Source organism: Nansenia antarctica (assembly GCF_963989245.1).
Source record: "Nansenia antarctica genome assembly, chromosome: 5".
Classification (NCBI taxonomy): domain Eukaryota; kingdom Metazoa; phylum Chordata; class Actinopteri; order Argentiniformes; family Microstomatidae; genus Nansenia; species Nansenia antarctica.
The window spans coordinates 23,769,681-23,782,199 of NC_137690.1; the positions used below are offsets into that span (position 1 = coordinate 23,769,681).

General features: G+C 49.1%; 1 protein-coding gene across 1 annotated transcript in view; it reads right to left on the minus strand.

Annotated features, from left to right (window-relative positions):
- fam222aa (family with sequence similarity 222 member Aa) overlaps positions 1–12,519 on the minus strand; it is a 48,097-nt gene that overhangs the window by 16,430 nt on the left and 19,148 nt on the right. The window contains exon 2 of the mRNA XM_080532505.1: positions 5,999–6,141. Coding sequence (XP_080388631.1) covers positions 5,999–6,095 — 97 coding nt within the window. The 5' untranslated portion in view covers positions 6,096–6,141. The remainder of the gene's footprint in view (positions 1–5,998; positions 6,142–12,519) is intronic.

Sequence of the window (12,519 nt, forward strand, 5' to 3'; positions counted from 1 at the left end):
CTGTGGGCGCCTGGGCAGGCCTGTCAGACTGGGGGAAGCTCTGGTGCGCGGGCCTGCAGGTAAATGGGAGAAGAAAGGTGCCCGCAGGCAGCCTGAGGCAGGCCTGGGCCCTTCTGTTCTATCATTTAGGAGACAAGTCCTCCACTGATTCGCAATTAATATTTAACACTGCACAGACAACAAGGCTCTCCTCTGCACTATACACACCAACGAAGAGAGACGGGGCGAGAGAAAGAGAGAGGGATGTGGGGGAGGGGGCAGGGTAGAGGGGGGAGGGGGGGGGTGAAAGAGAGAAAGAGTTACAGAGAGGCAGAGAAAAAGTGAGGACCATTAGTCTTCAGTCTATATGATTCAATGACAGGTCACAAAAGAGTCCACTGAATAGTGGTTAGGATGTTCTGCATGAGTACTGGCGAGTCATTTGTATTTTCTACACTTCAATTCCGATGAAAGACGACATAAATCACTAAGGAGCACAGTCTGGTTTGGTAGACTCTTTGACCCTAAGGGGCCGACAAACTAAAGCTGAGAGCCAGGATCAGTGGAAAAACTCTAGCCGTGTCACAAATCTACAGAGCTCTATTTCTGATACCTAAGATGGAAATTCCCCTGAAACACACACACACACACACACACACACACACGTACACAATCATGGACTCACACACAGGGGTGTGCACAGTCTTCACACACACACACACACACACACACACACACACACACACACACACACGCGCACGCACGCGCGCAAGCAATTTAATCAGTGAAGATGGACCTGGTCAGATGAGCCAACCACACTAATTGAAGTTAAAGGTCCCACAGGAGCGATGATATTAGCATTGTGCTGCGTCTCTCATGCTTTTACAGTCCAGCCCTCCCCTCTCAGACCTTCTCACTGAGCTGAATGAATACATACTGTACAGCCAACATAAGCCAAAGGTCCTGGGATTTACTGTACCTCACAGTAGAAATGGTGAGTTAACGCCCCACTTATTCCTGCAATGATCTAATGGATGTATATATACTGGATATATATATATATGATGGTCTATTCAAATACACACATACTGTGTACCATCTAATTATTATACTTCAGCTCTGTTCTTGGCAGTGGCCATCACCGCTCTGCCACAGGCGTGTGATACCTCCAGAGCGTCCCCCATGGCGTACCCGCTGAGGGCTCAGCGCAGAGATGGCAGGGGTGGCGTGTCATTTCCTGTGGGACATCAGGGGCTGTGGACACTCCCTGCCCCCCTCCTACTCTCCTCCTGCCCCGCCTCCCCGCCCTCCTGTCCCCCCACCCCACCCCACCCCACCCTCTGGCACGCAGTGATAGAGGGTGTTACTGCACTGCACCTGCTGGGACGCCCAAATGCCAGCTTGGAGGGGTTGGAACCAGGAACCAGCATTTCCACAAAGTCCCACTGTGGCCAAACTAGAGCTGTGCCCCCGCACTTCCTAAAGCTCTGCTCCCTAGGCAACAACAATACCCCACACCCACACATCTAAAACAGACGGTAGAGGGCACAGCGAAAACATGGAACCATGGGACACAGCCCGCCACCGGAAATGATGTTCTGTGTGCCAGCGCTGAGACACCACCGCCGGCCTGGCAGAGAGGACTGTTAGGTACAGAGGACTGTTAGGTACAGAGGACTGTTAGGTACAGAGGACTGTTAGGTACAGAGGACTGTTAGGGGGAGACTAGTATTGCACTGTACGCCTCTATTCCTCACTAGCTTCACTTCACTGGAAACAAATCTCTGGTGGAGGATTCTGTGTGAGGCTATACAAAAGATAGTTAAGCGCTTAGTTATACTAAGGAAGAGGATAGGTCAGTATGTGCCTCGGAGAGGGTAGGCCACGGACCGTTGTCAATCAGCCCTCACTGGGAAGGGAACACCTCCCGACCTCCCTGTTTAACTGGAGTGTGAGGAATAATGACGAGGCCAGTGTGAGCTCTGTGGAATTCCAAATGGGAGATGGAAAAGAGGCGGTTCAATCAGTGGGAAAAGGTCAAGTGCATGCAGATTCTCTGCAGGTCCACCGCTCTCTCTCTTTCTTTCGCTCTACCTCCCCCTCTTTCTACGCCTCTTTGCAGTTCCAGTCCATTCCTCTCTCCCTCCGGGCCTCAAAGGCAATCAGGGAAAAGGTTGTTATTTCTGCTGCCACTTGTGACCACATTTAAATATTCTACAGGAAATGAATTCCCTTTTCCCTCCACATAAAAGCCATTGGAGTACAGTGCTGCAATTTGATATGGAACGGTAATTCCATTGTCATGTCTACCTCCTGCTCAAACACCAGTGCAAGAGCAGTTAGCTGGAGGTCATTATCTGAACATATTCTTTGTCCCAGCCATTGCAGCTCGGGGAAGAAAACTAGAGTGGGTCTAAAAGGCCTCCCAGCAAAGACACAGGGCTTTTAGGACTAACATTCCCCAGTGACACCATGTCATGTCCTCAGGTTGTTAGTGACAAATGCAGGTTCTCTCTGTCGTTCATGCTGGAAGAGGGCAAAAGTTCCCCAGACACAGAGTGAACCAGAGACATCAGCAACCTCCACACCTCTTAGATGGGTTCCTGAGGCCAGCTGGATGATGTCACGGTGCCTTATGGACATATGTATGGGAGCCAGGGCTGGCAGGGACTGGAGAAGACACAGATTGAGCCGAAGGTCTGATCCAATCATAGGGCAGCTAGACACGGGAGCTACTGTGACAAGGCAGGGCACAGGGCAGGACCTATGGCGGACCAGTGTAAAGAACACACAAGTGGGCAGACATTGTGACAAGGCCTGTCAAAAATGGATATTGAAATGGAGTGCCATAATGGATAACCATAAGCATCATCATCCCTACTGAGAATCTTGTAAATATAAAAATCTCATCATAAATTGTAAAACAAACAAACAAACAAACAAACAAAGAAACAAAACAAGTATTTAGAAAAAGAAGAAGAACTTGTTTGGACAGATACCCCTGAAAAAGAATTTTCAGGTTGACATTCTCTAGTAATTGCTGTCTGTGACTATAAAGAGATACTATCGGTTTGCTGGGTGCTCTCCTGTCCAGCTCTCTTAGTGTAACTAACCCCTCTCTGTCCACACCTCTCTAGCCCCCAGAGCAGGCAGGCTAACTACAATCACCCCTGTGCTGCCTGGGGGGCCTCCACCCCACACTGGAGGGAGAGCGGAGAGGTGAGGGGAGGGGGTGAAGCCAGGGTGGCTGGGGTCAGTCGCATCCATGCCTCTCCCCTGCAGGGCCTTTATTCTCTCTCATCTGACTGGACTTGGTGCCCTCTCTCTGGGGCTCGACGTGATGAGAGACCCTGGCTCCACTGCCGTCTCCACCTTTCATGTCTCCATCTAGGGCAGCGACAGACAGACGTGAAGGGGAGCAGGGGGGAGGGCGGGAGCCACACCACAAATGTCACCCATAAGGGGGGTATTTAATTAAAAATGACAGGGGCTGGCGGTGGAGAGTGCAGCCACATACGCTGGGAATTTGGGCACGCTGAAAGCAAGTGGCTATGATTTATAATTTAAGTAATGCTCCGCACTCCTTTTAATTCCACGGCCAGAGGAGAAAGAAAAAAATCTAAAAGCCGCCCCTGTGAGGCTAATCCAATATATTTTTAAGGGCAGCCGGTCAATGGCTTTTTGAAAAGCCAGTCCACCCTCTTCCCTCCACTCTACTCTGTCTCTCTGTACTCTTTCTCCTTGTCTCTTGCTCACCATTTCTCTCTCTCCCCATCTCTTTCTCTCTCTCACTCCTGCTCTCTCCTTCCCAGACACGGAGCGGACTGTGATAATGGAAAAATCCCCCTCTCTGCCTGCCGTTTCTCCCGCTAAGCTCTGTGCGCTCAGGGGAAATTGATTGTCTGGCGAGCCGATCTGAACGCTTCCAGCTGATGGTAGAGCCAGTTAAGTCCTTTTTTATTGAGGGTATGAGGGATTTTTAATGGGAGTCGCATCAATGAACTGTGCAGCCGCTCTCGGCATCTGCATGCAGGGGCTTTTTCTAATACCCTGGTGCCCCCCCTCCCTCCCTCCCTCACCATCTCATCCCTACCCACCCCCGCCCGACAGCCCCCACCGATTTTGTGCAAAGGACAGCAAATGCAAATTGCAAAAGCCTCACCTCCCCTGCACCGCCAGGTAATCTCCCTCACATCCTCTCTCTCTCTGTGAGGGGCGTAGTCTAGCAGGCTGCAGGTCACCTTAGCCACAGCCCATCCGCCCCCCCCCCCACTCGACCCAAACTGGGCCACGGGTGATCGATCACGAGGACCTGCTCTGCATGGCGAGCCCAGTGTGCCCACTTGCACCGGGCCAAAGCCGACATCTGCCTTTCCGCACCCCTTTTGGGCTTGGCTGAACAATCGTCTCATTGAGGCCGGGGCTGCACAATGCTGAAATCCAACACTCGCACCTCCGCAGGGACAGAAAGGAGGCTATTATTCTCAAACACAGTCATTATGAACCTCAATATGGCTGCTGTGGTAATCTTTCAATCAAAGGATTTAACAGGTGGACAGAGAGAGAGGTAGGCGGGGGGGAGGGAAGGGGAGGGCAAGGAGAAACTGTTCTCTTTCTCTATTGATTCCAGCCCTGACTCCCACTGGCTGCCCCTCAATAAAGGGACCTGAGAGGAAGTGGGCTAATCCTGTAGAAATGGATGAAGGAAATCGATTACGGCGGCCATTGAGCCCTCCCTCTATTTCTCTCCCACTCTCCATTTCTACCCTCTTAGTCAATGTCTCTCTCTCTCAGGTTCGTCTCTCTGGAACCTCATTAGTGGAACTGGTTGGCCACCACTCAGAGCTCTGCAGAGCTGCTCCATCCCCATGCACCCTGGGTAGTCTCTCTCCCTCTCCCTGTGTGTCCACACACACACACACACACACACACATTTTTTTTTTTCTCTCTGGCTCAGCTTTTAGAAACCTCCCCCCATGCACAGGTCCACACACAGGTCTGCAAAATAGCAACACACGGCCTCACACACAGTAGCCTTGTCCTATCGCTCCCTCTCCCCTTTGATAGCAGTAGGAAGCAGGGAGAGGGCGCTGGGTTCAGAGGTAATTGGCCTGTGAGGCTGAGAAGCAAGACCTTGGTCAGTGTTTCATTTCCTCCCCCAAAGCCAACAGGGTTTTTTAAAGCCTTTCAACTCAGAGCTGGGTAGACAGCCAATACAATGTCCCACTGATGAAGAGGAGCAGGCTCTGCTATCCCCCTTTAAGCCCTCACTAAGCTGAGGTTGAAACTGCTAGGTTAGTGTGCTCCTTCCCTCCATCCGCCTTCCTCCTCTAATCGGCTTGAGGTAGCAGGACTGCCGTGTAAACAAAGGGCAAACAGGCTCCCAGGGTGTTCTATAAGCAGAACAGACCCTCTCACCTCCCCATCACAAGACAGACTGATTCTGTTAAAGGCTAATCGCAAAGGCTTCAAGGAAATTAGGGAGAAATACACCTTACACGAGACCTTACGGCGGCTTTCTTTAATCCTGAACTGGTCACAGCCAGTTTTGCTAGTTCTATAACTTCCCACACCATCCCATTCTGGTTCCTCTCTCCTGTTTTGTGAGTGGACGGAGGTTTGTGTTCTGGGAGCAAACAGAGCAGCTGTCTTGCTTTACGGGCGGCCAGCGAGGCAGGGGCCAGACACTGTAAATGTTTACAGACCCTCAGGGTCACCCAGGGCCAGGGAGGCACGTTAAAACATGGTCTGTACAGACCACGTTGCCACGACTGCAGAATCAGCTCAGCTAAACACCCCCACTGAGCAACCAAACAGAATGTCAGTGCTCAAGTTCTCAGGGCAGACCAAAATATAAAATGTTGGAATTCCTCCGCCAAGAAAAGGACCAAAATGACAAAGGACATTAACAACAATGCCATTTTCCATCCCTTCACACATGCCTTTCATTCCTTAGCTGTCCTGTGGGGTTAAACCCTGACCGGCGTTCCCCTTTCCTGCTTGTTTACTGTTTACTCACATTTTCGGCTGAGGGCTTGCGGCGGCTCCAGGGTCTTGCTGACACACACCGGGTGCTGGGGTGGAGGGTTCTGCCTCCTCTGCAGACAGGCCAGCATGGCGGGGTGGGCGGAGTACTACAGCCGGGGGACTGCTACGGCCAACCTAGAGCAAAGAAGGAGAGAAGGAGAGAAGGGGAGAGAGGGGGGGGTGAGAGAGAGAGAGAGAGGGGAAAGAAGAACGTGAGAAAAGCAGGAGGATTAGAGCCAAAGCCCCATGGGCATGTCCGGTGGGTCGGCTCAGAGCAGGGACTGACTCTGGCGTGGATGTTGTTGGGTGTGATGTGTTTGGTTTTCTCAGAGAGGAGAGTTGATGGCTACAGCTGCCTGCCTCGCTGCTCTGTGTGTAGAATGATAAACACACACCTGCGCCGGGGCAGCTCAGATTACACTGGTTCACACTGGAGTCCAAACTCCCTGCTCACTCTGTCTCTGCAAAGAGGACATCCGCTCTGGTCTTACTGCTTCTGTTCTGTCCGTCCGCACACACATGCACACACGCACACACGCAGACACAGACAGACACAGACACAGACACACACACACACACACACACACACACAGACAGACACACACACACACACAGAAAACGCAACAATTCAGATGCACTCCTCACGGGGCAGTGCACGTTTGGTGATTGATGGTGTTATCTATGGACAGCAAAAAAAAATGGTAATGCTGAGAAAACAGCAGTCTGTCTACAGCAACTTAACATGCGACAGCTCTGGGAGGCTGTCAGGAAACGCCTAGGGGAGTGAGATGTGACTGTACAGTATTTGTGTGTGTAGCTGTGTGTGCTATAGGGGACAAGTGTGTGTGAGTGTGTGTGTGTGTGTGTGTGTGTGTGTGTGTGTGCCTGTATGTGTACAAGCTAATGCTGATGGGTTGGGAGGGGGAGAGTGCCAACCGTACATCAGGGCCAGTGACGGCACTAATCAATCTCCCCCCAGGCCATAAATCTCCAGCTCTACACCCCCGCCCCCCACCCCCCTCCCCACTTCCCCGTCCGCCCCCCATTGCTCTGGAGGAACTAAGACTGGGGTGTGCTGCCTGCTAGCCTCTCCCCAAAAAGCCCATCAGGTTGAAAACACAGGACCCATACTGTACAGTAAGAACAAAGACCTGCAGCCCCCTCTGTCAGGCTCACACATGGTGTCTAGGTGCAGCCTCAACTACACAGTGTGCTTCCCTATAGGCCGGTGAGATACAGTACATGTACAGTAGAACTCATTAGTCGCATATCAACGCCACTCAGTTATGACTGTGAGAGTAAAGAGGTGAGAGTAAAAAAACTGCTTAAACAATGTGTTATTTATGCCATCAGGATCTCCTCATTAGTTAGCAACTTCATTGATAAATGTCACTATTCATTTCCCCCCAAACTGCAATAACAGAACAGTACAGAAGATCCCCAAGCTGTCTTATGTTTAAAGCACTCGGCTGCTGCTTTGATCCTGTGTCCTGTCCGGAACCCGTCGATATGAGATAGTATTATTTCCATCTGAGCCAGTCTCCCTCCTCACATATAAAAACAAAGAGCACATGCAGGCAAATATTTCATCTCTGCTGTCAAGCGCCAGCATCTCCTGCCGTGATGCTCGGCAGATTATTGAAAAATGATTCCTCACACGCCTGTCAGAAGCTTGTCCCCTGTTATTTATTTTCTTGGAGAATCACTAAATGAACATTTAGCCACCTGCCAACAGTCCATTACTTAGTTTTATAGATTAGCATTTTAATATGAAAGAAAGCAATTACAATGATAAGGAGCTAAATTACTGCCAGTTCATGAGCTACCAGCTACTATTTTCACTCATTTCAGTGCACAATTCAAACACAGCACATAAAAAAAAAGCTCTGAAAATCACCGGAGAAGGACTGATGGGAGAGACTTACTGTTCTACACCCATAAAAAGCCTCAATCCAATCAGCCATTACAAATGAGTCTTTCGAAGGGATCTTTACTCAGGATTTGTTGGACAAATTGTAACAAATATGCACAGAACCTAAAGCTCTGTGTATGAGGTAAGTATGGGGGTTCTTCTCTCTCTCTCTTCCTCCTCCCCCCCCCCCCCCCTCTGAAAAAAGGAGCGCTCTTTTTCCCGCCAGGTGCTCGAGAAAAAAAGCCCACTAGCAGTGCCATTTCCTCTCATACACAGACAGGCCTGGCCGAAACACACTGGCACTTTGAGCTCATTACTGGCCATTCACAGGCTAAAAGCCTCTCACTGTGCCCTCTCTGTGAGGATACTAATTTCACAACAAGCCTTCTCTCACAGCCCATTTGTTAAAGGATAGTGGTGGAGGAAGAGGAGGAGGGGAGGCACAAAGCATAGATAGTCCAAAGACTAGCCTCATGGGGAATGCCTCCACAGTTTTCCTTTTTTTTTCTCTCTCTCTCTGAAAATGTAAGACAATCGTGTAACTAGCCTCCATTATTCTCCATTTGCGATTCCATTTCAAGAACCAATTTTCTCCTATTACTGCCTCTAGGGGAGAAGACGGGGGCGCTCTTAGACTTGTTTGTCACATTCCCTTGTCCTCTCATCCTCTCATTTTTAGATATTGCACATTTTAGCAGATGTCTATCAGTAGCAGGAAATTATCATCCAAAAAATGCAGCGCACCCAGAGCAACCCATCCTTCAACATACCGAAAACCAGATTGTCTGCTGGGATCATGTCTGGGTCAATCTGCCCTAAAGGTACTGCTGGATCTATGTGAGTGCACACACACCCCCACTCTTGTATAAAATAACACCACTATTCACTCATCAGATCCACTCACACTTCTCTTATTACACCACATAGTGTACGTCCAAAGCCAGCCAGCCTATCAGCCCCTTCCCGTTCTGCTTACTCTGCTTGGAAAAGGGGGGAAGATCGATCCCTGGAGATGAGGTAATAAGCTGGAATAAGGAGACGGCGGGGCTTGGTAAAGTGGGTATTTCTCAGTTAAAAGGTTATTAAACTGCAGCAGAGATCAGGAGATGTCTCCCTGCACTCAGAGCTGTCTGCCCAGATAAGCATCCCACCAGGTGGAGAGAGCAATCAGAGCAAGTGGACGGTCACGGTCCAACAGAGGTGTGTGTGTGTGTGTGTGTGTGTGTGTGTGTGTGTGTCTGTGTCTCTCTCTCTCTTTCTCGGTCTGTCTGTCTGTGTCTGTCCCCATGGAAGGTGACTTTTTGTGTCCTCCTGGCGTTGAGATGAGAGACCATCAGTAACCCTGTGGTGAAGCAGAACTTGCTTGGTTCCAGCGGGTCCTATTCAGACCTCCGCCCCCCCCTCTCCCTCCTCCACCCGAGCAGGGCAGCCATGGTCCTGCAGCCTGGCCGTGAGCCTGCACAGTGAACAGGGCGGGGCTTCTGCCTATTTGAATGGTGACCCGCCGGCTCTCTGTAGGACGCCCCATGCAGCGCTTTTAACAAGCTGCTGTGTCTCCCCTCTTAATAAGCCCAAACAAGTTAATCCAATCGACACACTCAAACCCTTTCTTTTTCTTTAACAAGGCACTGCTTCTACCCCCTTAATCCCCCGGCTCCCCCCTCTACGCCACCATACCACCAGATGAATGGAGGGAGAGTGAAAGGCCCCATTAGGAGAGGATGGCAGTAAACCCCCCTGCCCCTTAATTCTCCTCCACACATCCCCACTACACACATACACACACACACACACACACACACTCACTGACGAACGAACGCCTGCCCGCCCGCACACACACACACACACACACACACACACACACACACACACACACACACACACACACACACACAAACACAGATGCAACCAGCCTACAGTGGTGAGACCACACAATGAAAGAGTTATGTACACAAACTGCAATCTGGACACACAAAAAGGGAGAGGCTCTCACAGATCACAAATAAACAGAAACACAAACCACAAACTCACACGAGCGCGCACACACACACACACACACACACACACACACACACACACTGAGAGGACATTTGTCGACAGGCATGCACACTGGGACATAAAATAAGGCATTGTTAACAAACCCTCACAGCTCCACAAACAAGAGCCTCCAATTCTCTAACAATACAAGCCCCTGGACACACTCAACCAACAGCCCTCCACAACCCAACACACCAGCAGAACAAATAACCCACAGAACAAAAGGCTATTGTATGTTAAAGCCCATAGGAATGATTTGGAAGTTAAAGCTTCACTTCTATGATATCTAAAGGAATATTGGCAGTACAGAGTGATACATTTACACTGTTACTGACGGTAATACAACCAATACATTCAAAAGCACATTATTATAAGGTTTATTTGTAAATGGAGGGTTTGTTGGTGTTTGTTGGTGCTGTAAAATAGTTGCAGCTATTTGGTTCCATATTCCAGTCATCTTCAATATCAGCCACCGGGTGCTGGGTGAGGAATGTCTGGCAGTCCAGTGGCACTGAGTAGACTGTCATCTCTAATCACAACACGCCTGCCTGGACTAATGTCAACCCTGTAAGAGCAATGAAGACTAATTTACTTCTAGGCCAACTGCTGCATCTTCATGCAGGGCTAGTTTTCATTAACAGCAAATAAAAGGGCAGAGAAACCAGTGAACCGTACAGCCACATTATGGTGACCAAGCAACAACCTCTGTATCTATCTTATTGAAAACACCGTCAGTGAAGTGGGATCAGGGAACACCTTTGATGTACCCTCTCTAATGTTTTGAAGCTGGATTACCAACAGCCGGAACAGCATTACTCAGGTATACAACGGCCCTCCGCAATGAGGGTTACACTCATCTTGTCCAAATCAAAACAAAGTAAAGAGCGTGGATGATGTATGTTGGTGCTTTGAGCCTTTATGAGGTGGGTCTGCAGTGCAGAGTGTTTATGGCCCTGATGGAGTCCCGCTGGTGCTGCTTCTGGCTGCTGATGGGCTATGAGATATGAAACGACAAGTGCAGTCTGTCAGAGAGCCTACAGGGAAAACACACTCATCCACTCTTATTGCTTTGCAATTGCTTGTTCTTTTTGCAGGAGCAGTCTGCACGTCTCTGTCTCTGTGGTACATTCTGAGATGTGACTTTCCTGTGACACCTCACGTGATACTTCCTGCTCTTGACATTCACAGAGTCACACAAGGGATGCTCTTAGCACCTCCGACTTAGGACATGCATAAGTGACAGCCGAACTGTAAGTAGGACTAAACATCCAAACTACGACTACAAAAACAGCTTCCTCAATTAAATATACGGTAAAAATGACTTAAATCTTTGAACACACATTATAAATGTTTGGTTAAACAATGTGCTGTCTTTCCAAATGTAATGCATTTCCTTTTCTCTTAGTAACCCTTATATTAACTTTCTTATAGCCTAGAGGAATACCCAAATCCTCGAGAGAAAGCCTGATATCATGGTGAAATGTGTTATAACCCACAATGAATTTGTGTCACAGATAGGTCTATTCATGGATTAACACAACAACAATAAAACAAGGCTCTATTCTCCTTCCCCCTCCCCCTCCTGGACTGGTTCACTTGAATATTCAAACATGGAGCATTGTCTTTCACCGTTTTGTTCATTGTTTGTTGTGCTGTCATTTCTCAGCTTGGTTCCACAACTCACTAACGTCATTTCATGAAGAAATAAAAGAGAGAGCAATTGAACAAAGCCTTCACACAGAAATGGTCTGGTAAAATGCATGGTTTATGTGTCGTCAATAAATCAATGGAAAAATAATTAAAGCAACACATTTAGATTTATTCTCATCGCTCCGGTATGCCTGACCCTGAACAACACCAGTCTCAGCTAGTCCTACGATGACCTAAATTCTCACAGTGCAAATGACAACCCAAGGGTCTCTCAATTGAGGGAGTCACAGATCAAATCTGCAGTGATGCATATCATCAGAAGGTTATGTGCCCTATAGGCCAAACAGAGCACAGTCTATTGACTGATCTCATTCAATAGCACTGTGTGGTACATGTACATGTACAGGTCTCTAGGAGAGTTGACAGCATACGTGAGCAGCACACAGGAATATATGGTTCAGAACCTAGCAGGTGTTTTCCTCCACACACAAACACACAGTCACATTGTCAGCTCTAAGGCTCTCTGCAGTCCTCCCTCTACCCCCATAGTACTCAGTGTCCAGCTGTTGTCATCCTGTTCGTTCTCAAAGCTGGCCGTGACCGCGCCAAGCAAGACAATCCAATTGGATGAGGGAGAGAGGTGAGACTCACGTCCATCTTAATCCTGCTGGCCACACACACACACACACACACAAACACACTCGCACGCACGGGCGCACGCACACACACAGACACACACACACACACACACACACACACACACACAAACCGTCACAGCAGGGGAAAACCACTAAGCTGTTCCTGTGTTTGGAGTCCAATCTGAAAAAGTAGACATGTCTCTCACATACAGTAACTGACACAATGGAAATCAGAGAAACACAAGAGTCACTATCTATCTTCTGCCATAGATTGAA